Source organism: Vipera ursinii (genome assembly GCF_947247035.1).
Source record: "Vipera ursinii genome assembly, chromosome: 13".
NCBI classification, from domain to species: Eukaryota; Metazoa; Chordata; class Lepidosauria; order Squamata; family Viperidae; genus Vipera; species Vipera ursinii.
The window spans coordinates 13,139,909-13,167,821 of record NC_139526.1 but is presented as its reverse complement, the minus strand read 5'-3'; the positions used below and the strand labels follow the sequence as shown (position 1 = coordinate 13,167,821).

The 27,913-nt window shown below is 44.3% G+C and overlaps 1 protein-coding gene and 1 long non-coding RNA gene across 2 annotated transcripts in view; one reads left to right on the top strand and one right to left on the bottom strand.

Moving 5' to 3' along the window:
• The window catches only part of CPPED1 (calcineurin like phosphoesterase domain containing 1), a 36,619-nt gene extending 9,092 nt beyond the window's left edge, over window positions 1-27,527 (bottom strand). The window contains exons 1-3 of the mRNA XM_083372849.1: window positions 27,355-27,527; window positions 20,755-20,973; window positions 9,341-9,763 (exon numbers count right to left, since the gene is read on the bottom strand). Coding sequence (XP_083228975.1) covers window positions 9,341-9,763; window positions 20,755-20,973; window positions 27,355-27,421 — 709 coding nt within the window. The 5' untranslated portion in view covers window positions 27,422-27,527. The remainder of the gene's footprint in view (window positions 1-9,340; window positions 9,764-20,754; window positions 20,974-27,354) is intronic.
• On the top strand, window positions 28-3,508 carry LOC310646432. Its single transcript, XR_014493687.1, has 3 exons — window positions 28-89; window positions 2,001-2,106; window positions 3,482-3,508. It is a non-coding gene; the product is annotated as an uncharacterized lncRNA (long non-coding RNA).
• Window positions 27,528-27,913: the final 386 nt, after the last annotated feature.

The window sequence follows — 27,913 nt, the reverse complement described above, 5'->3', positions numbered from 1 at the left end:
CTTTTTTTTTTTGGAGAACCATGGGTCTCAGTTCTTCTAGCTGAAGGCTGCACTCAGATTTCAAAAGGGCAGAGATCACAACCCCCAAAGTGAGCTTAGCTAGGGCATAAATTACATTTGATTTGATTTTTTAAATAGGAGCCTTGGTGGAGCAGTGGGCTAATGCCTCCTTAAGTAACACAGCTGCCTGCAATTAGTGCAGGTTCGAGTCCCACCAGGCTCAAGGTTGACTCAGCCTTCCATCCTTCCCAGGTAGGTAAAATGAGGACCCAGATTGTTGGGGGCAATAAGCTGACTTTGTAATAATGCTGCTTGGGGTGTGTGTGAAAGCCCTAATAAGCAGGCATATACATAGAATGAAGGCTATTGCTAAGCACATTGGTTTGTGCTTAAATTGTAAGCTGCCCTGAGTCTTCGGAGAAGGGCGGGATATAAATGGGATTAAAATAAAAAATAAAATAAATTTCAATGCCAACTGCACTCTTATGGCAAGTATTCCCTGGGGGGGGGGGAAACATCAGAATTCCCTCCCCATAAATACACCAAAAGGTAGAACTTCTGGAGAGGTTGTGAGACAAGCCCTAAGGCTGAAGTTAGGTCCTTCCGAATTACGCAGGGGTCAGATATTCTCCTTCCCAAAGACAGAAGATAAGAATTGTCCTTCTTTGGCATTTGGATCCCAAGAAGTTGTCTAACATGTATCCTAACCTACAGTCTAAATGCTGGAGATGCGGTAGTTTAGAAGCCACCTATTTTCATATGTGGTGGACTTGTAGAAATATAAAAGCTTTTTGGAATAAAATTTGGTGGAACATTCAAAAGATTTTTAAGAGAAAGATACAAGTTTTCTCCACAATTGTTTTTATTGGGTATTGTTGTAGATTGTGATGTTGAAGAAATCAATCTGATGTTGAACTTGATAACAGCAGCACGGTTACTGGTGGGACAATGTTGGAAGAAGGATAGTTTGCCTACTATAGAAGAATGGGTATTTAAGGTATCGAATCTTGCAGAAATGTCTAAGATTTCTGCTTATTTGAAGGATCACTCACAAGAAAGATATATTTCAGTTTGGAGAAGATGGACAGATTATATTCAGAACAAATATGGGACTAAAAAGTTCCACTTAGCTTATGAGTAGATTTTAGAGGGATTTTGTTATTAATTTTAGTATTAGTATTGATTATATTTTTCTTTAAGTTATTATTATTATGTTTTTAATCATATGAATGTATCTATGTTAAAGGGGAGTTAAAGCACATTATGAATTTGGTTAATTTTATAATGGATAATGTTAGTTAGAATATGATGATTATATCTATAACCCTGTATTCAGCTTTGGGAAGTGGGGGGGAAGGGGGGGTGGGTTTTGGGGATATGCAGGGCTTTTTTTGTCATAGAACGCTCAGAACGGAGTTCCGGCACCTTTTTTGGATAGAACCTTGTAGGGTAGGCAAGGCGGGTTGTATGACACGTGTGAGTTCTGGCACCTTTTTCTTTTACAAAAAAAGCACTGGGGATATGTATTGTAAAATTTTGTTTTAAAACTCTTTAATAAAAAAAAGAATTGTCCCTTCTTTGATGATTATTTCATTTGGTATTCTTCCTTTCGAGGAAAGGAAGGTGAATTTTTTTTTTAGCAGCAGGAATGACATGACACCATATCCTCTTGGGGCTTTGCGACCTGCCGCCTGTTTTAATTCTGCAGCTTTCTGCTGGATTTTCAGATTTGCCTCTTTAAGGAAGGTGCCGTGAGTAATTGAAAAGCAACCCACATACACAACAAACACCGGCTCACCCAACCTAGTTTTCAGATCTCTCCAAAGTTCTTTCACTGAACACGGCTTCATCAAGTTAATCTGTCCAGGCTAGTCATCGTATCTATAATTCACTGCCATAAACTTCAAAAAAAAAAAAAGCTGGTTTTCTGACTCGGGGGCTGAGGTTTTCAAGCTGAGTCGGCTTTTTATGTTGTTGTTTTTAATCAAAATCCTTGGCAGAACTTCCGGAGCATTTTAACATTCTGGTCTGACACACCTCAAAAGAAACTTTTAATGAAGAAAACACAGCAGGGAATAGGCGAGAAGCCGCTATCTGGAACAACCAGTAAGTTGCATTTTCGTCATCTGATTAGCAACGAATCGGTTCTGCGTTATGACCTGTGAAATATCTTCTGCTCAAGGCATCCGGGAGCCGTCTGTCACTGTCCCTTGTGAAGGAGATAGCCAGTTCTTAGGTTGTATTTTGGAATCTGTTTTGGAGCCTGTGTGTGTGTGTGTGTGTGTGTGTGTGTTTGAGAGTTACACTCTTTGTGATGTGCTATGAGTTCCATCACAAAGGTTGCACTGGAGTTGGATGTACCTCAACTGTTGGGGCTTTGTCGATATTCCTGACAAGGAGAAGAAGTCGGAATCCTAAAGGCAATCTAGAGAGGAAAGAACAGCTAGGGGTCTAGACCGCGTATCGTATTAAGTCATGATGGCTTTTGTTCAGTCATTCAGTTGCTCTCCTGACCAAGGTTGTCCATCAATAACAGAAGATCAATACAAGAGAATATTTGTAGCTCAGGGTTGAACTGTGGGGCCTTGGTGTTTCGTCAGCTTGGTGGTTTCCTTGCAGATGTTTCATGAGCAAAGTAGGTAACATCAATGTTAGAAAGAGTACAGAGAAGAGCAACAGAGATGATTGGGGGACTGGAGGCTAAAACATATAGGGAACGGTTGCTGGAATTGGGTATGTGTAGTTTAACGAAGAGAAGGGTGAGGGGTGACATGATAGCAGTGTTCCAATATCTCAGGGGCTGCCACAAGGAAGAGGGAGCCAGGCTGTTCTCCAGAGCACCTGAAAGCAGGACAAGAAGCAACGGATGGAAACTAGTCAAGGAGAGAAGCAACCTAGAACTAAGGAGAAATTTCCTGACAGTTAGAACAATTAACCAGTGGAACAACCTGCCTCCAGAAGTGGTGAATGCTCCAACACTGGAAGTTTTTAAGAAGAGACTGGACAGCCATTTGCCTGAAATGGTATAGGGTTTCCTGCCTGAGCAGGGGGTTGGACTAGATGACCTCCAAGGTCCCTTCCAACTTCTTCTTCTTCTTCTTCTTCTTCTTCTTCTTCTTCTTCTTCTTCTTCTTCTTCTTCTTCTTCTTCTTCTTCTTATTATTATTATTATTATTATTATTATTATTATTATTATTATTATTATTATTATTGGAATGGAATGTGTGTTGCAGGAGGAGGAGGAGGAGGAGGAGGAGGAGGAAGAGGAGAACTGTGGGTCCTTGGTGCTCTCTGAGCTTGGTGGTTTCCTTGCAGATGTTTCATTACCAAACTAGGTAACATCATCAATGCTACTGATGTTACCTAGTTTGCTAATGAAACTTCTGCAAGAAAATTGGCAACTTTTAATGACTTGCTAAAAGAATGCCAATGAACAGCTGTCTGCAAGGGGCATAAATCCTTCCATTCCCCACCATCCAAGTCAGAGCTGAAGAAGCTTCTTGGAGGAGAAGCCAAATGTCTTCGAAGAAGAACAAGAAAGTCCCGTTGCCACGTGAAAAAAGCATCTTTGGGATAACTGTGACCTGGAGGACTGAGAATCTCCATAGACAATTTAGATTCTGAATTGGTATGTATTTTCAATGTTGTCTTTGCTGTTGTTAGGTGGGTGCCTTCTTTAGCATTCTGCTTTAATAGCGGATTGGTTTATAGCTTCATCTTCTTTTCCAGAATTTATGTTAGCAGCCTTCTCATGCATTCCAGTGTGGATTGTTATCTTGCACATTTGGCAGATTTACTACACAATTCTCTGTTATGGAAATGTTTGCAACAGCAAATGCAATCTTGAGTGTTGGGCAGGAGTGACACCACCCAATGGTGAAAGAATCAACTGGGAACCGAAGGACTGCCAAGTTGGGGGGTCAAGCCAACTCAAGCCACTGCTGTTTTGGGTCCTACACATTAAAACTCACGTTCTTGCTATTGTTGACAGACTGGCTTGGCTTGTATAAAATGGGTTGGGGAAAAGAAATCAGCTTATCTTTGATTTTTTCTAATTCAGCCATTCTTTTTTTTTTCCCTTCCCTTTCCACTGGCCAATTGCACATCGATGGGAGTCACTGAAGGACTTCTCACCGCAGTTGAACCCGAAACCAAGTGAGACATTTCTTAAGTGAATTTTGCCCCGTTTCACAACCAGAGTGAAATCTGCTTTCCACATTGACTTTGCTTGCCAGAAGGTTGCAAAAAGAGATCACGAGGCCCCTGGACACGGCCACCGTCATAAATATGAACTAGTTGACCAGCATCTGACTTTTGACCCTGCGACCCTGGAGATGCTGCAACGGTTGTTAAGTCCCATTTTTTGGTGCTGTTGTGATTTTGAACTGTCACGAATAACTGTAAGTCGCGGCCTATCTGTAGTTAGCTATTAGCCTTCCACCCTACGTTTCCTTAAAGCAGAGGTGAACCCTTTTCTACGGCTAGCTTTTTTCTTGAATTGGGTAACATTTCCCAAAGGTTTGAACAACTGTCACGTAGGGCAGAGGCCCCCAACCTTTTGGGCACCAGGGACCGGTTCCGTGGAGAGAGGTTTTTCCGCGGACCGGAGGGGATGTGGTTTTGTGTGCTGCCTGTATCCCGCGGAGGGGGCTTTGCTTGTTTGTGCGGACCGGTTGCTGGCATGCCACGGACCGGTACTGGTCCACGGACCGGGGGGGAGGGGTTGGGGATCCCTGCTGTAGGGGAAAAAAAGCCATACACATAGTCCTAGACCAGGGGTCTTCACACTTGGCCCTTTGATGACTTGTGGACTTCAACTCCCAGAATTCTGGCTGAGGAATTCTGGGAGTTGAAGTCCACAAGTCATCAAAGGGCCACGTTTGAAGACCCCTGTCCTAGACTGACAACCACTCGTTTAGGGACTGTTTGAAGCTACAACGGTGTTGAAAACGTGACTTACAAGCAGTCCTTGGATCATCTTCAGTCAGGTCAGGGGTCGGCAACCTCGGCTCTTTTATGACTCGTGGACTTCAACTCCCAGAAATCCTGAGCCAGCATAGCTGGCTCAGGAATTCTGGGAGTTGAAGTCCACGAGTCATAAAAGAGCCGAGGTTGCCGACCCCTGAGTCAGGTGATCAAAAGTCAGGTGGGTTGGAAACTCGGGTGTCGTTACGACGGTTGCATCACAAGATCGCCATTTGCAACTTGGCCAGCCGGCTTTCGACTAATAAGCCCTGTCTGTGGAGCCACTTAAAAGACCACGTGATTCATTTAACAGCGGCGATCTGCTTAAGAACCAGGACCAAAAGGGTTGTAAAATCAGGCCAGGACTTAGTAGCCACTTCTCTTAGCGATGAAAATTCTGGTCCCAACTATAGTCAGAAGCCAAGGACTTGCCTGAAATCCCTTCTTCTTCAACTCAGAACGCAGGAGACAGAACGAGGGCCTTAAATACAGTAATGGAAAAAGAATATCCCAGTTGACTGGCAGGGAAAATTTCTTAATGTTAAATCGTTCCACGGTGGAATTAACTGCCTAGAAAACTTCTCCTTTTCTGGATAGCTTCAAGTGAAAAAAGCTAGATGCCATTTGGGGACGTTTTAATTTGAATTCCTGTCAAAGCAAGACACTGGCTCCTGTGCACTGTCCAATTTTAAGATTCAAGCTGTGATTATTATTATTATTTTCAAGTGGAAACAACGTTCTGATTCCCCCCGCTCCTAGCTTCAGCAGCAGAAGAAGCCATCTTCAACTGGATAAGTTGGAGGTCCATTTCCAGAACCTTTAGCTGATACTAGAGCCTTGGTGGAACCTCCTTAAGTAACACCAGCTGCCTGCAATTAGTGCAGGTTCGCATCCCACCAGGCTCAAGGTTGACTCAGCCTTCCATCCTTCCCAGGTAGGTAAAATGAGGACCCAGATTGTTGGGGGCAATAAGCTGACTTTGTAATAATGCCGCTTGGGGGAGGGTGTGTGAAAGCCCTAATAAGCAGGCATATACATAGAATGAAGGCTACTGCTAAGCTTGTAAGCCACCCTGAGTCTTCGGAGAAGGGCGGGATATAAATGGAATTAAAATAAAATAAAATAAAATAAAATTAAATATACAAATAGTCCTTGACTTACAACTGTTCGTTTACTGACCATTCAAAGATACAACAGCACTGGGGGAAAAAAGGTGACTCATGACCATTTTTCATGCTTTGCGACCTTTCCAACACGGCCACGTGATCAAAAATTCAGACGCTTGGCAACTGGGTTCCTATTTATGACGGTCGCACTGTCCCGGGGTCATGTGATCCTCTTTTTGCGACCTTCTGACAAGCAAAGTCAATGGGGGAGCCGGATTCATTTAACAACCAGGTTACTAACTTATCAGCTGCACTGATTCACTTAACAACAGTGGCAAGAAAGGTCGTAAAACGGGATAAAATCCACTTAACCAATGTCTCACTTAACAACAGAAATGTTGGGCCCAGCTGCAGTATAAAGCTGATGACTGCCTGTATCGGTTACCATGTAGAGCAGAGCTCTTCAACTTTAGGACCTGTGGACTTCAACGCTGGGGCATTCTGGGAGTTGAAGTCCACACAAGTCTCAAAGTTGCCAAGGATGGACACCCCTGAGGTAGAGAATGGCTGGTTTAAATTAATGTCAAATAAATATCTGCTGCCCTGAAATACTTCAGGTAGGATTCCTACAAGAACCATCTAATACAGGGGTCTTCCATCTTGGCCCTTTTATGACTTGTGGACTTCAACTCCCAGAATTCCTCAGCCAGCATGCTTGGCTGAGGAATTCTGGGAGTTGAAGTCCACAAGTCATAAAAAGGCAAAGTTGGAAGACCCCCTGATCTAAGGAAAAAAATTATCTTTTCAAGATAAGATTCTTCAGTCATCTTTTTGTCTCTCCTTAACCACCATGATATTTTTTGGATAGTTAATAATAATAATAATAATAATAATAATAATAATAATAATAATAATAATAATGAGGAGGAGGAGGAGGAGGAGGAGGAGAAGAAGAAGAAGAAGAAGAAGAAGAAGAAGAAGAAGAAGAAGGAAGAGGAGGAGAAGAAGAAGAAGAAGAAGAAGGAAGAGGAGGAGAAGAAGAAGAAGAAGGAGAAGGAGAAGAAGGAAGAGGAGGAGAAAAAGAAGGAGGAGGAGGAGGAGGAGAAGAAGAAGAAGAAGAAGAAGGAGGAGGAGGAGGAGAAGAAGAAGAAGAAGAAGAAGAAGAAGAAGAAGAAGAAGAAGAAGAAGAAGAAGAAGAAGAAGAAGAAGAAGAAGTTGGAAGGGACCTTGGAAGTCATCTAGCCCAACCCCCTGCTCAGGCAGGAAGCCCTATACCATTTCAGACAAATGGCTGGCCAGTCTCTTCTTAAAAACTTCCAGTGTTGGAGCATTCACCGCTTCTGGAGGCAGGTGGTTCCACTGGTTAGTTGTTCTCACTGTCAGGAAGTTTCTCCTTAGTTCTAGGTTGCTTCTCTCCTTGCTTAGTTTCCATCCATTGCTTTTTGTCCTGCCTTCAGGCGCTTTGGAGAATAGCTTGACTGCCTCTTCTTTGGGGCAGCCCCTGAGATATTGGAAGGCTGCTATCATGTCACCCCTCAGTCTTCTCTTCGTTAAACTAGACATACCCAATTCCAGCCACTGTTCCCTATATGTTTTAGCCTCCAGTCCCCCAATCATCTTTGTTGCCCTTCTCTGTACCCTTTCTAGAGTCTCGACATCTTTTTTACATCGTGGTGACCAAAAGTGGATAGCGCTCTATCATCTTCATGGCTTAACGGTGAAATTAAAAAGTGCCAGATTTTTCAATTGACAAATATTTATGATAAGGATGTAATTTTATTTTTAATTAGCCCAACTGTTAGGGACACTTGTAAAGTGAGAAAGGAAGCTCCGCATTTCACACCAGATGTAGCTACTGAAGCTCAAGTTTAGCTCTGTGGCGTAAAATGAATGGGCCGTTGAAGAAATCCAATTAAACAACAGACAGACAAATAAACATTTTTTTTGTTTCATGGGGAACTTCAAACAGAATAAATACAAACAGGTTGTTTCAAGGAAAAAAAAAGTGAGTACTTCAGTTGAAACAGAAGGCTGCTATAGAACAGATAATTATGAATGAAAGAATTCATCATGACCAGCTTCAGATAGGATGAACTCTAGTTTATTTAATAATGGTTTAGTGTATAAACCAATACCGGCTAGTGACTGATAGGTTGATAAACATTCTCAAGAGGTGCATTTTTCCCCATTTCATGCAAAAAAGTCTAAAAGGGGTTTCCAGTCACATGTATGTACATTCCTTGACCTTGTGGTTTTGATGATCAGGGGAAAAATGGTAATAGGAAAAAGTAAGCTTTTTTTGAAATTACAGAGTAAGAAATAGTTTTGTAACTGTATTCGTTATTTGCTGCAAAAGAAATTGCAACTAACTTCCTTCCTTCCTTCCTTCCTTCCTTCCTTCCTTCCTTCCTTCCTTCCTTCCTTCCTTCCTTCCTTCCTCTTCCTTTCTCTCTCTCTTTTCCGTATTAGTTTGTGTTAGTTTTTATTTAATATTTTAATGTTTTCTGCATAATTTACTTTAGAAACCCCTTGGCACTTTAAATTGCACCCAAAAACCCCTACGGCTGGATAGATTGTATTCTTGACCCACTAACAAAAAAACTTTTCTCCTGAAAGCAAACTATTAATTTAAAAAAGGGCGGGGCTAGATCTGCCCCACAAAATTGATACCTAGCAACATCCCTGATACAAGATTGTTGGTATCTCTGGACCCCCACATCTCTTTCTCGCTCCTCTGCAACAGGAAATCTTCTACTAGTATTTACTTTTATATCCTTTAACCATTTTTTAAAATCCTTTTACCAAGGATCTGTGTTTCAAGGCCTTAAAAAACAAGACAAGATCTGAAGACAGCTTTAATCTTGGTGCATCCCAAAGCTATTGATCTTAATGCTTATTTGCAAATGTATCAGGGAGCTGTAGTTAGCTGAAGATCGCTTACCGTATTTTTCGGACCATAAGACGCACTTTTCCCCCCCCCAAAGTGGGGAGGAAAAAGGAGGGTGTGTCATATGGTCCGAAGGTGATCCGTATGGCCAGCCCCAACCTCCGCAAGTGGAAAGCAAGGGAGATTGCCAGGAGCACGAATCGGCACGTGCTGAGAAACGCCGATCTCACGCTCCTGCACTCTCCCTCGCTCGGTTTTAGCTTCCCTTGCTACAAGAGAAAGCAGGCTGAAACGGAGCGAGGGAGATTGCCAGGAATTGTGGTGGTAGGTCAAGGCCTACCTATAAATGTCTAGAAACCGAATCCCGCGGGCAAAACCATACCTGCTTGGCAGAATTTTTCCAGGAGCTCGTGTCGAACAGCCTTCTCCAAATTGAAGTAGTTATGGTCCTCTTCAGGTTCGCTGACGAAGAAGGGGATGTGCTGAAAGACCATGGCGTGGCGGCATTGCTTTTCTCCCACCACGGCCAGCTGCTGCTCCAGCCATGCGTCCTGCGCCACCTTTAATTCTGAGCACTGAGAGGCGTCGAAGTATAGCTGGGAATTCAACACGAGAAAGAAGACGCCACCGACCCAAAAGCTGAAGTAATCATCACCCCACTGCTGGCAATAATCGCTGACCGTCTCCGGAGTGGGCGTATTCCCCAGGTCGTGATTGCCGCTGACGAAAACCAGAGGGATGTCACTTCTAAGGTCCTTCAGAACGTTTCTTAGATCCCGAATTTGGGCCTCCCGCCATTCCGTCCCTGCAAAACAAGAAGAGCGAATTCTTACAAGAGGCTAAGTTGCAGGACGTTGGGAAATACTCAACCAGTCCGGGAAGGAGTCTCAAGCGAGGAATTAGCCTAGAATCGTTGCGTAGCCACAAGAGATCTAGAACTGACCTGCCCTCAGCTCCACGGAGCCTCATCTCTCTGCTCCCAAGAGAAGGCAAATAATCTGATGGGCTGCCAGAAAGAAGGGGTGGGTGGGTTTCAACCTATTCTCCAAAGCACCTGAAGGCGGGACAAGAAGTAATGGATGGAGAATGGACCTAAAATTAAGGAGGGATTTCCTGACTGTGAGAAACCATCAATCAGTGGAACGGCTCGCCTCTGGAAGTTGTGGGTGCTCCATCACTGCAGGTTTTCAAGAACAGCTTAAACCACTATTTGTCTGAAGACCTCCAAGGTCCCTTCCAACTCTTGTTATTCTGACTCTTGGAAAAAGACAGTCCCTCGGGTGTGGCCCAGACATTATACAGAAGATACCATGCAGAAGGTGGTCAGGATCTGTCTTCTCTTGATCACCATGCAGGAGACAAAAGAATGGATTTAAGTAAAAGACCACCCACTGCCCTTTTTTTTTCCAATTGTGGCAACTTTAAGCATCCTGGCTAGGAATTCTGGGAGTTTTTTTTTTAATCCCATTTATATCCCGCCCTTCTCCGAAGACTCAGGGCGGCTTACAATCTAAGAAGCACAAATCAATGTGCTTAGCAGTAGCCTTCATTCTATGTATATGCCTGCTTATTAGGGCTTTCGCCCCCCCCCCAAGCGGCATTATTACAAAGTCAGCTTATTGCCCCCAACAATCTGGGTCCTCATTTTACCTACCTCGGAAGGATGGAAGGCTGAGTCAACCTTGAGCCTGGTGGGACTCGAACCTGCATTAATTGCAGGCAGCTGGTGTTACTTAAGGAGGCATTAGCCCACTGCTCCACCAAGTTGATGTCCACACATCTTAAAGTTTGCCAAGCTTGAAAAATGCTGACTTAGTGTAAGAGCTGTCCGAGAGTGGTACTAATGATACAGTTCCTCTTCATTGGGGATTTTCAAGCAGAGGTCTGGGATACTTTAAGACAGGGGCCTTCAAACTTGGCCCTTTTATGACTTGTGGACTTCAACTCCCAGAATTCCTCAGCCAGCTTCCATTTTGTTTGTTAGATTTAAGACAGGGGCCTTCAAACTTGGCCCTTTTATGACTTGTGGACTTCAACTCCCAGAATTCCTCAGCCAGCTTCCATTTTGTTTGTTAGATTTAAGACAGGGGCCTTCAAACCTGGCCCTTTTATGACTTGTGGACTTCAACTCCCAGAATTCCTCAGCCAGATTCCATTTTGTTTGTTAGATTTAAGACAGGGGCCTTCAAACTTGGCCCTTTTATGACTTGTGGACTTCAACTCCCAGAATTCCTCAGCCAGCGTGCCATAAAAGGGCCAAGTTTGAAGACCCCCGCTTTAAGAGTTGGTTTCAATGGCTTAAACACCCCTCCCAGCTCTATAATTCTGTGATTTATTTATTTGTCTTGCAGGAATTTCCACTGACATGGTGTGCCTTCATCTTTCAACACCTGCCATTCCAGTTTTTACAAAGCCCTCAGACTATAAAAGCCAGAGTAAAAAATGCAATTATCTCAAAACCGGTACAATTTGACAAACAGTAGTTCCTTTTCTTTCCTTTTTTTTTTAAAAAAAAGCAACAACATCCAAGTGAACCATAAGTGTCTTCTACTTAATAGCCTTAAAGCAGAGCGCCAATACCTCTGGCTGTAAAATGCCTTTGATCTGCTGTCAAAACCATTTGTTTCATCTGACATGTTTAGATTTTATAGGCACTTCCGAAGAGGTGCCAGAAATAAGTCGCAGAGATCCCAGACCAGCTTTCTGGCTGTAAATTATCAATTAACATGCTGATCGCTCAATGATGGCTAGCAAGATGTTAAGGTCAGACATGAAGAACTTGAGGTTTGAGGGACAGGGAATTCAATCAAGATCTCCTCAAAGAAGTCGCCTGCCTGCCTGCCGGCCTGCCTGCCTGCCTGTCTGTCTATCTGAGTTTTATTTTGCCTTCATTACTTTATAAGTAACTTAAGGTGGCAAACATACTGCTATTTGAGAGTGAAAAAAGTATGTGTGAATGAATACTGGACTCATATGGCCTGAGCTGGCACAGTGGTTAGAATGCAGTATTGCAGGCTAACCCTGCATTCCCACAGCCAGAAGTTCGATCCGGACCAGTTCAAGGTTAGCTCAGCCTTCCATCCTTCCGAGGTGGATAAAATGAGGACTCAGATTATTGGGGGGGCAATACGCTGACTCTCTAAACCACTTAGAGAGGGCTGTAAAGCCCAGTGAAGCGGTATATAAGTCTAAGTGCTATTAGGAAGGAAGGAAGGAAGGAAGGAAGGAAGGAAGGAAGGAAGGAAGGAAGGAAGGAAGGAAGGAAGGAAGGAAGGAAGGAAGGAAGGAGGCTGACTCTGCTCAATGTCAGGAGTTCGATCCTGATGGGCTCAAGGTGGACTCAGCCTTCCATCCTTCTGAGGTTGGTAAAATGAGGACCCAGATTGTTGGGGGGCAAATATGCTGACTCTGTAAACCACTTAGGGAGGGCTGTAAAGCCTAGTGAAGCGGTATATAAGTCTACGTGCTTTTGCTATTGCAATTTTCCCCGTAACAACAATCCTCTGAGGTCGGTTGGACTAAGAGAGAGAGAGAGACTCTTTTCCACATACCATTAGACTTCCAAACCCAAAGAGGCCACATTGCTTGATTTAAAGCGGTTCAATTCCACTTCTGGAATTTTTTCGCCAGCTGGTGCCCCACTGCAGGTAGTCCTCAACGTATGACTGCAGTCTCAAGACCAAAATTTCCGTTGCTAAATGAGACAGATGTTAAGTGAGCTTTGCCTTATTTTATGACTCGTCTTGCCACAGTTGTTCAGTGGTTCACTGCAGTTGTTCAGTTAGTAACAGGGCCGTTACTAAGAGAATCTGGCTTCCCCGCTGACTTTGCTCATCCGAAGGTTGGGAAAGGGGATGACGTGACCCTGGGACTTTGTGACCGTCATAAATATGAGTCAGTTGCGAAGCGTCTGAATTTTGACCACATGACGACGGGGATGCTGCAACGTGAGTGTGAAGAACGGCTTATGAGTCACTTTTTTCAGCGCGGTTGCAACTTTGAACAATCACTAAACGAATGGTTTGATACACTAAACCAGGGGTCTTCAAACTCGGCCCTTTTATGACTCATGGACTTCAATTCCCAGAATTCCTCAGCCAGCATGGCTGGCTGAGGAATTCTGGGAGTTGAAGTCCATGAGTCATAAAAGGGCCGGGTTTGAAGACCTCTGCACTAAACAAATGACTGCAAGTCAAGGACTAAACAAAGGTTTTTAAGTTAAGGCCTCGTTACTTTCGAAGACTTAACTAACTCATTTTTAAGCAAAAACAATTCATTTCAGCAACCTATATGGTCTCCTACCTCTTTCTTACAACTTCGCCAACAATTACACCTAATGGAAAACGCAACACGCCGAATCAAAAGGAATGACATTTTGTTTTTTCAAAAAAATAAAAATAAATTCAACACAAAACAACAACAACAAGGAAAATGAACCAAGCTGGTCTTCTATGAGCAAAGCAGAAGAAGAACAAAATGAAGTCCTGATAAACATCTGATCAAACACCCGTCGCTCCTCCATTTTCTGTGTGGCATCTGATTAGCACGTTAACATCCCATCTTTAATAAAGTGTCAAACTTAATAAAAAATCGCCTGGGTTCTCCATTGTGAGAGCTGTCCAGAGTGAAGAGGCTTTGTTTTAACCTGATGCTTTTGGCATCAATTCTCGCCTCTGCCTTCTGTTCCTTTAAGTACAGCCTGTTTTTCTGTCTTAAAAAAAATATCAGCTGGTCTCATATTTTACCCAGCAGCATCATGCTCATTACCGGGAGCAAATTAAGGACTGCCAAGTTAGGAAGGGGAAAATCACAGCAAAAATAGTCCTGAGTGGCAACGGATTCTTCAGCCACCCCAGGAGAAGCAACTGGATTCAAGGGAGGGGGTTAGCAATCAAATCAATCCGTTAAAATAGAGCTGGAAGGGATCTTGGAGGTCTTCTAGTCCAGCCCCCTGCTCAAGCAGGAGAACCTGCACCATCTCGGACAGGTGAATGTCCAGCCTCTTCTTAAAAAACCTCCAGTGATGGAGCCCGCCCACGATTTCTGGAGGCAAGCTGTTCCACTGGTTGATTGTCCTCACCGTCAGGAAGTTTCTCCTTAATTCCAGGTTGCTTCTCTCTTTGATCAGTTTCCAAACATTGTTTCTTGTCCTGCCTTCACGTGCTCTGCTAAATAAGTTGACCCCTTGTGGCAGCCCCTCAAATACTGAAATCCTTTTATCATGTCCCTCCCCTAGTCTGTCTTTTCTCTAAATTGGCCCTAGCCAATTTTTGCAATTGTTCTTCATAGGTTTTGGCCTCTGGGCCTTTATTTTATTTTATTTATTTATTTATTTATTATATTTTTATACCGCCCTTCTCCCAAAGGACTCAGGGCGGTGTACAGGGCAATAAATACGAAAACAGGATACAAAAGTTAAAAGCGATTAAATAAATGCCCAAGGTTAAAACAATAATTAATAGTCTTAATCATCTTAGTTGCTCAAAGTTTCTACCCGAAAGTAGCGCTTGAATTTATGACCACAACTGAGCTCAAAATGTCCGTTGCTCAGACAGCAGGTCCACCCACCCCCCGCTTTTATGACCTCCCTTGCCACAGTCAGTAAGTGAATCACTGCCGCTGTGAACAACACGGTTGTTAAGGGAATCTGGTTTCCCCCCTGACTTTGTCTGTCAGAAGGTCGCAAAAGGGGATCACGTGACCCCCGGGATGCTGAATCTGTCATAAATACGAGTCAATTGCCAAGCATCTGAATTTTGACTGTATGACCATGATGTTGCAATGGTTGTTGGTGTGAAAAACGGTCCTAAGACACTGTTTCTCGGTGCCTGTGTAACTTTGGTCACTAAATGAAGTGTCGCAAGTCAAGGACTAGCTGCGTATTTCCCTGCCTCCTATTGTTGACGTTTCTAGCATGGAAGCATGGTGGACAGCTCCATCTCTTCTAAACAACTATGCCACATCTTGCAATTGGAGAAATAAAAAGAGATTTCAAAGCAGAGTTACCAACAGCTGCCTGCAATTAGTGCAGGTTCGAGTCCCACCAGGCTCAAGGTTGACTCAGCCTTCCATCCTTCCCAGGTAGGTAAAATGAGGACCCAGATTGTTGGGGGCAATAAGCTGACTTTGTAATAATGCCGCTTGGGGTGTGTGTGAAAGCCCTAACAAGCAGGCATATACATAGAATGAAGGCTACTGCTAAGCTTGTAAGCCGCCCTGAGTCTTCGGAGAAGGGCGGGATATAAATGGAATAAAAAAAAGGAGGGAATATTTATAAAATCCAAAAGTTGACCTGTTGGTTCCTTGGTGCTCTCTGAGCTTGATCGTTTTCTTGCAGATGTTTCATTATACAATTAGGTAGCATCAACAGGGCTAGAAGGGAGTGAGGCTTCCTCTATAAACCACAGCCTAATTAAGGAACCACCAAGAGCATTCACACTGAAACTGATCCGGCAAGCCACTGGTGTATAAAGAGAGAGCAGCCCCCCCCTCCCGTCTAACACTGATGATGTCACCTAGTTGGGCAATGAAAGACCTGCAAGAAAACAACCAAGCTCAAGAGAGCACCAAGGACCCCACAGTTGTCCCTCTCCTGTTTGCAAATACCATTCTCTTCTAGTACTGATGATGTTATCTAGTTGGGTCACAAGACATCTGCAAGAAAAGAACCGAGTTCAGAGAGCACCAAGGACCCAGCAGGTCAACTCTCCTCCTCCTCTCCGCAAACCCCACTCCGTTCTAGCACTAGTTGGGCAATGAAACATCTGCAAGAAAACCCCCAAGCTCAGAGAGCACCAAGGACCCCACAGTCATTGTCCACCGCAACTTCCCTCCGCCCAGTGCGCTCCCACAGAGAGGGCCTCCTCAGGGTGCCACCGGTCAAAGAATGCCGACTGGTGGCCCCCAGGGGGAGGGCCTTCTCTGTGGGCACGCCGGATTTATGGAACCGTCTTCCGGTTGAGCTCCGGATGGCGCCCGACCTCCGCTCCTTCCGGCGCGACCTAAAGACTCACCTCTTCGAACAAGCCGGCCTGGCCTGATGGGATGGGGTGGGGTTTTATTAATGTGTTTCAACCTATTTTAATGTGTTTTAATTAATCGTAAGAGTTGTGGGCATTTTGTTTAATTCTCTTTTAATTTTTGTATTTTTGTATTATTTTGTCTTTTAACAAGCACTGCCCTGTTCACCGCCCTGAGTCCTTCGGGAGAAGGGCGGCATACAAATAAAATAAATAAATAAATAAATAATAAACTGACAGAACAAGCCACCACGTATAAATTGAGGGCAAAGCCTTCTAGCACTGATGATGTTCCCTAGTTGGGTAATGAAACGTATGAAATAAAACAGCCAAGCTCAGAGGGCACCAAGGACCCCACAATTCTCCTCCTCCTCCTCCTCCTCCTCACAAACCCCACTCCGTTCTAACATTGGTGAGGTCACCTAGTTGGGCAGTGAAACTTCTGCAAGAAAGCCACCCAGCTCAGAGGGCACCGAGGACCCCAGAAGGGTCAACTACTGCAATTGAACACCTACCAATCTGGAGGTCCCCCTCGTGGAAGGGAAGCTTCTTAAGACTTTTGATGAGCACCCCAACGCCTGCAGAGCATGGCCAACGCTTAATAACCAAGGAGTGACGCTGTGCGGCAGTGTTCCAGGCCGCAAAGCCAGAACGACACACCCGATCTGGTCCTGCCATAGCACGCGCCGATTGTTCTTGGTATCGTCACACACATCCATACAATCAAGAGGAAAGGGGGAGGGGGAGGGGGGGAGCCCATCCCTGCCGTACTAGTAATGATAACAACAATCCAAGCGCAACACCACCCCTCCCCATTTAATCACCATTTACATAACGGAAGACACTGACGCTGATTACTTAGTCCCTTTAACGGGTTCATAAACGGCTCCAAGTGTTTTGCTTGATTGCAGCCCACTTTAGCTGATGATGTTGCGCTTTTTTTTGGGCTGCAGTTCTCCCAGGCGTCTTTAAAAGGCAAAGACTTTGTTATATTTACAAGGCTGGTGAGGAGCAGCTGAGCTAGTCCTCAATTTCTGACCCCCAATGGGTGGAGCCCAAAATTTCCCGTTGCCAAGCGAGACCGCTGTTAAGTACATTTCGCTCCATTTTACCACCTTTCTTGCCACGGGGGAAATCCCTGCAGTTGGGATATTCGTAACCGCAGATGTTCAATGAATCTCGCTCCCCCACTGATTTTACTCTCTTGCTGATGGAATGAGTTTGTGACAACCTCAGCCTTCCCCCACCTTCCCTCCCTCCCCCTCCCCAGCCTACCTTGCAAGGAGAAAACCCAGGGGCGATTCTACGCCAGCGTGTGCAGCTTGGAGGAAAGAACGGAATGTAAATGTAAGAAATTTTAAAAATGCACCACGGTTTTTTGAGTAAGCCTTCTCCTTGAAGGTTGTAGGAACTGAGTATGTCTAGCCCAGGGGTAGGCAACCTTGTCTCTTTTATGACTCATGGACTTCAACTCCCAGAATTCCTGAGCCAGCATGGGGGAACTATGGCCCCTTCATGACTTGTGGACTTCAACTCCCAGAATTCCTGAGCCAGCATGGGGGAACTATGGCCCCCTCGTGACTCATGGACTTCAACTCCCAGAATTCCTGAGCCAGCCTGGCTCAGCTTGGAAACCTCTCCCTTTCCCCTCAGCATAGCTAGCTTAGGAATTCTGGGAGTTGAAGTCCACGAGTCATACAAGAGCCAAGGTTGCCTACCCCTGGTCTAGTCTAACAAAGAGAAGGAATGGTGGTGGGGGGGTTGCCATAAAGAAGAAAGGGTGGGCCTCTTCTCCAAAGCACCTGAAGGCAGGACAAGAAACAACGGATGGAAAACTAATCAAGTGGGGAAGCAACCTGGTATTAAGGAGAAACTTCCTGACGGTGAGAACAATTAATCAGTGGAACAACTTGCCTCCAGAAGTTGTGGGTGCTCCATCACTGGGGGCTTTTAAGAAGAGACTGGGCAGCCACTTGCTTAGAATGGCCTCCTGCTTGAGTAGGGGACTGGACTAGAAGACCTCCAAGGTCCCTTCCAACTCTGTTAAGTCTGTATTCCTACCAGCTGGTGCCAGAAATGCCATTTGGATTTCCCAAATTCTCCCATGGCTCCCGTTTTCCCGTTGCTCTTTCGTTTCAATAGAAACAGCAACGGCTCATTTTCTCCCTTTTCTTTGGAGCCAGCAGAACGCAACCCAAAATATTTGCCTGTCAGAGAAACGCCGTGTGCCACAGACCGAAACGAAACAAATGGGCTGGGCAAATTCAAAAGCTTGGTTTTTATGCTGGCACCCTTTGGGGCCAGCTTGCCATGATTACATTTGGAAACGTTCAGGCCTCGACTGCAATAATGGAGAAATGGCTGAGCGTGGGGATTTTGATTATACTAACAAGATTACTCCACGCGGATGTGTTGAGGAGAGCAACGCGCGGCTCACAGTCTGTCTGCTAATCCAGCCTTAACAAAAGCCGACTTGGGCAGAGACGTTTCATGGCAAAAGGGGTTGGCAAGTTGCCACCGGCAAGCCTTCTTGGCCCACTCAAAACTGGTTGGCTAAAATTATGTGAAAAGTAGGTAAATATTTGTAAATCTATGTATGTATGTTTGCATGTGTGTGTGTGTGTATACATACATACATATTCAAAATTTTATGACTGACAAAGAGTTAGAGGGAGACTAGTATAGCTATTTCAAGCTCAGCTAGTCCAGGGGTAGGCAACCTTGGCTCTTTTATGACTTGTGGACTTCAACTCCCAGAATTCCTGAGCCAGCGTAGCTCAGCTTGGAAACCTCTCCCTTTCCCCTCAGCATGACTGGCTCAGGAATTCTGGGAGTTGAAGTCCACGAGTCATAAAAGAGCCAAGGTTGCCTACCCCTGAGCTAGTCTTATCCCTCTGGGATTCGCACCTGGGCAGCTTGCATGTTAGGCAGCTGTATTAACCTTTAGGCCATAGGCTCCCCCTCACTCCTGTCAGTAGAGGCCAGGGAGGATATATATCTTACATTTACAGTGTTCACAGTAGTGACATTTGCCTGCAAAAGATGCTCCTAGACTGGAGCGAAATGCAGAACAGACTCCTTTTATATTTGGTAGACTGGGTACTCCACCCAACACATAGATACATATATATGTATACATGCCTGTATGTATGTATGTATGTTCATATGTGTGTGTCTGGGTTCTTTGTACACTTATTTATTTATTTATTTATTTATTTATTTATTTATTTGAGCTGTAATGGCACAGTGGTTAGAATGCAGCATTGCCGGCAAACTCTGCCCACTGCCAGGAGTTCGATCCTTGACCGGCACAAGGTTGACTCAGCCTTCCATCTTTTCAAAGGTTGATAAAATGAGGAGCCAGATTGTTGGGGGAAATAGGCTGACTCTGTAAACTGCTTAGAGTGGGCTGTGAAGCACTGCAAAGTGGCATATAAGTCTGAGTGCTATTGCCACTGCTTCAGCCTTCCATCCTTCCAAGGTGGGTAAAATGGGGACCTAGCTTGTTGGGGGCAAGAGGCTGACTTAGAATGGGCTGTAAAGCACTGCGAAGCGGTATATAAGTCTAAGGGCTATTGTTCATTGGCATATCGTACGTGGACTTGCAATACATATTAACATTTCACCTAGATTAAAAACACAGTAAAATACGAATGTTAAAAAGATCCATATTCAGAGACAAACATATAGGCCATCTAACCCTTGAAGCACACTGTGCATTCCTCGAATTACAACCACATTTGGGACTAGAAATTTTGTTGATAAGCAAGGCAGTTAAACGAGTCACACCTACTTCCACAACCTTTCTTCCCCCCTGCCCCCCCGGCACGGTTATTAAGCAAATCACTGCAGTCATTAAGTGAAACACGTGGCTCAAGCAAATCCAGCTCCCCCCGTTGACTTTGCTTGACCGAAACCAACTGGGAAGGTTGCAAGTGGTGACCACTTGAGTCCCGGTCAGTGCAACTCTCCTAAGTATCTGCCAATTGCCCAGCGACTGAAGTTTGATCGTGTGACCAGGTGGACACGGCAACAGTCGTTAATGTTTTGATTCAGGGTCAGCCTGTGGGTTCGGCAGTTGGGTCGGACGACTCAGAGGAGGAGGGGGGTGTTGAAGACCTTGCTGAGGGGGTTGAAGATCTTGCTGATGATAGCCCTCAGGCAGGCCCCTCCCACTTGGTCACCATGGAGACCCAGCTGTGTGAGCCTGACAGTGTGGATGAAGATGACCCACAGCTGGCCCTGTTCAAGGACGCCCCACGCAGGAGGCAGTCAAGTAGGAGTAAACAGAGTAAGGCTGTGGGGCTTCTCGGAAGGAGGCAGAGAGAAGCCACGCCCTGAACTCTTTATAAAGGGAATGTGTGGGGAGGGCTGGTTTGCTGAAAGCAACCGCTCAGATAGTGTTTCTAAAGCTCCTGTATCTTGGTTCGTGTCTTGTTTGTTTTTTGTAGTAATAAATTTGGCAGACGTAATTCCAGCCTCTTGCCGTTTGTAAAGGGGTTGCCTTTTCTGCAGGGCCGGTAGCAGGCTGGTACAGAACAGTTAAGTGGGAATGCCGGTCATAAGTTACTTTTCCCGGGACCGTTGTAACTGCGAACTGCCACTACACAAATGGTTGTAAGTTGAAGAATACAGAAGATGCCTCTTCTTAAACAAGCAAGCAAACAAAGAAACACAATGACAAAGTTCCCATCACAACACGCTGCTTGCAAGGCAGCTTGGGGAAATAAGGGGTCAAACCACGATCCTTCCTGATCGAGAGTTTGAACTGCCTTACCGGGCATGCCGTGTATTAAATCTCCGCAGAGGACAAAGAATTTGGGGGTGGGGTTCAAGCGGTTAATGGCTTCCACAGCTTGCCGGGTGAGTTGCAATTCGGCTTCCCATTCGTCCCCGTCGCTGCTGCAGTCGCCGATGCTGTAGGCCTTCATCAGTCCAAACTGAGGGTCCGCTCCTTGAATAAAATAGAAAGGGGTCTTCCATTCCCGTTCTGCTTCTGGAAATGAAATAAAACAGGGAGGGGGGGGAGACATCTGATTAATCAGAGCAGTGTTTCTTCTCAATCCTGGCAGCTTTAAGATGTGTGGACTTCAAGTCCCAGAATTCCCTAGTCAGCACAGTTTGGTCTAGTCAAGTGGTTCAGGCACCAGGCTAGTAACCAGGAGACGGTGAGTTTTAGTTGCGCCTTAGGCATGAAAGCTGGCAGAGTGACTTTGCACCAGGAGACGGTGAGTTCTACTCCTGCCTTCTGCATGAAAGCCGGCCAGGTGACTTTGGGCTAATTTCTAGGTGATGGTGTGTTCTAGTTCTGCCTTACACTCGAAAGCCAGCTGGGTGACTTTGGGCCAGTCACCAGGAGATGGTAAGTTCTAGTCCTGCCTTCTGCATGAAAGCTGGCCAGGTAACTTTGGGCTAATTTCTAGGCGATGGTGTGTTCTAGTTCTGCCGTACACTTGAAAGCCAGCTGGGTGACTTTGGGCCAGTCACCAGGAGACGGTGAGTTCTAGACCTGCCTTAGGCATGAAAGCCGGCCAGGTGACTTTGGGCTAATTTCTAGGCGATGGTGTGTTCTAGTTCTGCCGTACACTTGAAAGCCAGCTGGGTGACTTTGGGCCAGTCACCAGGAGACAGTGAGTTCTAGTCCTGCCTTAGTCATGAAAGCCAGCTGGGTGCCTTTAACAACTAGACCAAACTGGCTCTCCTTAGACACACTTACAGCCCTTCCAAAACACAAAGGCCATGACAGAACCCGGTTAGTAGCAAACCCAGGTTTCATTCTTGTGCTTATTTGGACAAGGAGGCTGGAAGGATCCATGTACTGGATTTACCCGCTGCACTTAAATGCCCAAGAACCTGTTTAATTGTGATTTAGCTTACAGTAGGAATCCACTGCTTGTAGCTTATTAGTAAACTATTGCTTAAGGACTCAGCTTGACATGATCATAGAATTTGACAGGGTGCTTGTTTACCAGGCATGTTCACAAAACTGACACCCAGCATTGTTTTACAGCCATATCCCTTTATATTCTCAGCACTAGTTAGCAAATGTTGTCCAAAAGCATCATCTCATTAAAATGCGATAAACAAACTTTGGAAAGAGCTGCGGACTGACAATGCCTCATGCTGTTTCTTGATTTGCTAATTTAGTAAATTCAGTTAGTCAGACTTTCATGGGAAGCCAGATCAAGAAACAAGACATGGCAGGGATTTTAAGAACGTTTCTCTTCTCTTGTTGTAGGGTAAAATAACAGAATCTGGAAAGTCTCTCTCTCTCTCTTTCTGACCCATCTTATACCAAACCTAATCAAAGTGGGGTAATTTTAATTTTTTTTTCCTTAGGCCTTCCACTTATACAGGGCTGTATAAACAGAGGCATAGAATCAAGATCATGCGAAGTATTACTACCGCTTTATAAAACCCTAGTAAGACCACACCAGGAATACCGCAGCCAATTTTGGTCACCATATCACAAAAAAGAGGTTGAGAGTTTGGAAATATTTCAGAGAAGGGCAACAGAGATGATCCAAGAGCTGGAGACTAAAACACACGAAGAATGGCTGCAGGACTTTAGTCTAAAGAAAAGAAGAAATAGGGAAGACATGATAGCAGTCTTCCAGTATTTGAGGGACTGCCACAAAGAAGAGGGAGACAAGCTATTCTCCAACGCAGGGGTCTTCAAACTTGGCCCTTTTATGACTTGTGGACTTCAACTCGCTGAGGAATTCTGGGAGTTGAAGTCCACAAGTCATAAAAGGGCCAAGTTTGAAGACCCCTGCTCCAAAGCATGGTTGGAAACTGATCAAAGAGTAGAATTAAGGAGAAACTTCCTGAGAGTGAGGACAGTCAACCAGTGGAACAGCTTGCCTCCAGAAATTGTAGGCGCTCCATCACTGGAGATTTTTAAGAAGAGGCTAGACAAGTCACTTGTCTGAGATGGTGTAGGTTCTCCTTCCTTGAGCAGGGGGCTGGACTAGAAGACCTCCAAGGTCCCTTCCAGCTCTATTCTATTCTGCTTTCTCAGGACTGAAGTACAGATAGCCTTCAACTTACGACTAGTGCTCAAATTTTGATCATGTGACCATGGGGATGCGGCAAGGGTCATAAGTGTAAAAACCAGCCATAAGTCACTTTTTTCATTGATGCAATTTATGTAAATAATATTTGGTAAAGAGAAAGGAATGTATTTATTTGAATATGCATGAGTTTAAAAAATAGGAGGGTTTTTTTTAATTTCGAACATTTTGAAGATTTCAAGAAAAGGTGGGGGGGAAAAACCACATTGAAAAAAAGGACGAGGAAGGAACTAAGGAATTCTAGCATTTTCGCAATACTAAGCACCAGAGGTGCTAAAGCAAAATTACTTTGCACGCCTGTCTCCTGATAATGAGATTAACTCAGTATTTTTTTTAACTTTGGCAAGTTTTAAGATGTGTGCACTTCAATTGCCAGAATTCTCCAGCCAGCCTAGTCAGTGGCATTTGATCATTTTACGTGCACGTTGCCAAGAATCCTATCTGCCGTACGGTAGCATTAAAAAGCGCTGTATAAATAAAATAAATTTCAAATCATCATCATCATCATAAAAAAACAACCACGGAGGCTTTTCTTAAAAACCTGGATAATTTTAGCACAGATACAGGCAGTCCTTGATTTACAACATTGCCGTGGTCACGTGATCAAGAGTCCTTGGCAAGTGATTCATATTTATGACAGTTGCAGTGTCCTGGGGCATCAAGTGATCCCCTTTTGCGTCCTTCTGAGAAGCAAAATCAATGGAGAAGCCAGTTTCACTTAACTATCTATTTTTTTAAAATTTTATTTTAAGCCCATTTATATCCCGCCCTTCTCGGAAGACTCAGGGCGGCTTACAATTTAAGCACAAATCAATGTGCTTAGCAATAGCCTTCATTCTATGTATATGCCTGCTTATTAGGGCTTTTCCCCCCCCAAGCGGCATTATTACAAAGTCAGCTTAATTGCCCCCAACAATCTGGGTCCTCATTTTACCTACCTCGGAAGGATGGAAGGCTGAGTCAACCTTGAGCCTGGTGGGATGCGAACCTGCACTAATTGCAGGCAGCTGGTGTTACTTAAGGAGGCATTAGCCCACTGCTCCACCACTAACTTGACAACTGCAGTAATCCACATAATAATTGTGGCGTGAAAGGTCGTCAAATGGGGCTGTTGTGTAGCCGGTTCTTTGCAGGCAATAAGTGAGACGGCAGGTTGCAAACATTGCTTTATTGAGGCAAACAGGAACAGAACTGAAACAGAGGCTGCTGTGCAGCTACTTATACGGTTGGCCACTAGGCGGCGGCCAATAGGTTCCTGCCCCAAATCATCCTGCCCCAAATCATCCAATGATCTTCTTGGAGACAGTAAGTCTGGCTTAGTCAGTGACCATTACACAGACACACCATTGAGCAACCTTAAGCAGCATTCAAACAGACATGTAGTTCGAGTAAATATATATATATATTTAATCCCATTTATATCCCGCCCTTCTCCGAAGACTCAGGGCGGCTTACAATCTAAAGCACAAATCAATGTGCTTAGCAATTATCCCAAAATATCCCAATACATTACAGGGGCAAAACTCACTTAACAAATATCTCACCTAGCAACATAAATTTTGGGCTCAATTGTAGGCGTACATCAAGGACTACCTGTACAGTAGCGATCATCAGTTTAGACAATTTCAAAAAGATTAAAAGTAAGCAAAGTGACACAGGTGGGCCAGCGATGACTTCTAGTGAAGATAACTGTACAGCATTGATGGAATTAAGACAGTAGGAGCTGAATATCAGCCCAGATGAATTTACTTAATTCTTTTTTTAACCTCACAGCAAGACTCCTTGAACTGAAAAACTATTATCCACTACAAGGTAACACACACACGGTTCCCAAGTATAGGCAGAACAGTCCTCACAGGGAAATAATCCAGTGTATTAGTTCCAAAGATCAACAGATTCATTGTGATTTAACATCAAGATTTCTGGAAACAAGTGAGCTAAACATATGTTTTTTTGGAAACCCCTAGTTGTGTTACAATTAATTATATCATTTTAAAGCCAATTCACCCAAAAGGTCTAAATATTAAAACTGGCAACGTCCTTAACATTCTCAAACGCACGGTGCTGATTTCCTTGTGTGCAACATTTATTTACAAGTTTTGCCACTGCTACAAGTGGTAATTTCAAAGAATAACAAACAAAAATGAGTTTAGCATTACTGTATTTTTACATTACAAACTAAAGTATATGGGAAAGTGTGAAAGCCTCATTATTGCTAAGAGCATGAGTATAATAATAATACTCAATTTCAACTTTAAAATTTCTGTACTTTTTGATCATTGTTCTTCAGAAGTGTAAACATACATCACTATGTTTCATTATTTTTTACTGTGATATAAACTAATCTGAGCACAACATGCTGTAAAACACACAGACACTAGTTACTAAATATGGAAGTAGAATTTTGAGAGCTTCTTCTGTGAAATGAGTAAATAAAATATTAAGGTGTGTAGCAATTTAATATACAGGGAAGTATCTTTTTATAGTTGCTGTTCTTGACAGGCACTGCAGCAATTTTGTCCATACATTATCTGAATTCAGTCAGATTAAATTGTCAGAAAATTACACAGTAAGAAGACAACCAGATGCAATCACATTGATTTCTATTTATTTCTGTAACTGGTGGGTTTGTTACTCACTAGCCAAAAGATTGAGGTAACTACGCTACAGCGTTGAGAATGAAAAGTGCCTAAATAGTTTTAACTACACATTTTCCTAAAATCCAAAATCACACTCTTGCATTACATAACACCTTAACATTTCTTTAAAAAATATGTATTTAATCAATACATTTCTTAGCTGTCTCAACTGCAGTAACAACTGTGGTATATATATATATATATATATATATATATATATATATATATATATATATATATATATATATATATATATATATATATAAAATGTTGAAAAAAATATTTGGGTTCTATAGCAATAGGATTTAGGGATAGTAAATATATTAAGTTTCAAAAAAGTTATCACCAGACTCTTCTACTTTTCACACCAACTATCTTCCAGGAAAATATTCAACAAGGTGAAGCTCTGCAATTCTCCATGAAATAGTTGGCAAACCAATCAACCATGGCAGGTGAGTGGACACCTTTGCAGTTGCTAAACTGGTTGAGTGTTAACCTTGGTAAAGTTTTGTATGGCATGAGAACCTGGGTTATTTTATGCTTCCATCCGTTCCCTCCACAGAGATTAGGCTGGGCAGGTGCCCACAATCTTTGCTTTCCCCTCTTTTGCTTCTTCTTCCATCCGGGAAGGAACAAGGTGGGCCTAATCCTTTCCTGTGCAAGCAAGGGTACTACTTGTAAGTACCTCGACTTACAGCCATTTGTTTATAGTGACCGTTCAAAATGAAGAGTGCCTTCTGACCATTTCTCACACTTATGACCATTGCAGCATTCCCGTGGTCACATGATCAAAATTTGGACGCTTGGCAACTGGTTCATATTAATGACGGTTTCAGGTCATGGGGTCTGCTTTTGCAACCTTCTGACACTGGGGAAGCCAGATTCATTTAATGACCATGTTACTAACTTAACAACTGCAGTGATTCACTTAACAACTATGGCAAGAAAGATTGTAAAATGGGGCAAAAACCCACTTAACCAATGTCTCGCTTAGCAACAAAAAGTTTGGGCTCAATTGTTGGTCGTAAGTCGAGGACTACCCGCACTAATTTCTGGGCAGAGGGAAGGTGTGGAGAAGAAGAGACAAGGCAGGAGTCAGCATCATCATCTAGCACAGGGGTCTTCAAACTTGGCCCTTTTATGACTTGTGAACTTCAACTCCCAGAATTCCTCAGCCAGGCAAACTGGCAGAGGAATTCTGGGAGTTGAAGTCCACAAAATCATGAAAGGGTCAAGTTTGAAGACCCCTGATCTAGCAAGTCTGAAGAGTCAGGAAGGATTCTTAAAAACTCATGCCTTCTCCTTTTCCAAGAGTTGATCCTTCCACCCCTTCGAACTAGCTGGACTGGCTGAACTACAATGTCCATTATCCCCAACCAAGCCAGGGAAACCTGACTGAGTTGCTACGCTGCAACATTTGGCCCCCAGAACTCTTCCCTCCCACTGCGTCAAATGCACGGGAAAAATCACGCTTCCCACTCCCCGCTTGCTTTCCTTTGACTTCGGTGCAAGCCTATTTCGGTCCCCCAGTGTCCAGCAGTACGACGCTGATAAGCCTCCGGGCCAGCCGCGCTCCGCTCGCCAAGGTTCCGCCGCTTTGCATATATACGGAAGCGATTGCAAAATTTAATCTCGGGAATGCAATGTATAAATTTCTAATTATACCTTCGCGGAAGACGCTCAGGGTCCTGTTTCGGGCTTTTAGCAACTCATTCTGCCCTTTCTCAGCCATGAGGAGCGCAAGCAGGCCGATTCCTCCTTCCTTGCCGGGGATCAAACGCAGACCTTAATAAAAAAAAACAACGAGCCGGAGGAAAAAGTCAGGAATTTGGCAGGCGAGGGGGCGAAGGCTAATGGGGGAGGCGTGGTCTAGGAAGCTAGGGGCGGGGCTGGGGCGGAGCAGGTTGCCCCCACCCCTGGAACCCAGGGTGGGGGAGCTGAACTTTTCGGCGCTGGGGGGAATTGCATTTCATTGCATTTCCTTGCATTGGGAGAATGCATTTCCTTGCATTGGGAAAATGCATTTCTGGCATTGCATTTCTTTGGCGTTCCCTCGTGTTGCGAGCGCAGGATTGCGACGCCTACAACAAGATTGGTTCCTACTTTGAGGAGTTGCATGGGTTGGGCTGGGGCGGGAGGAGCGCTCTGCTCGTGCTCAGAGGCGGCTGCTCCCTTTGCAAAAGACAGTGAGACAGGAAGCAGATTGGGGTGACCTCCTACTCGT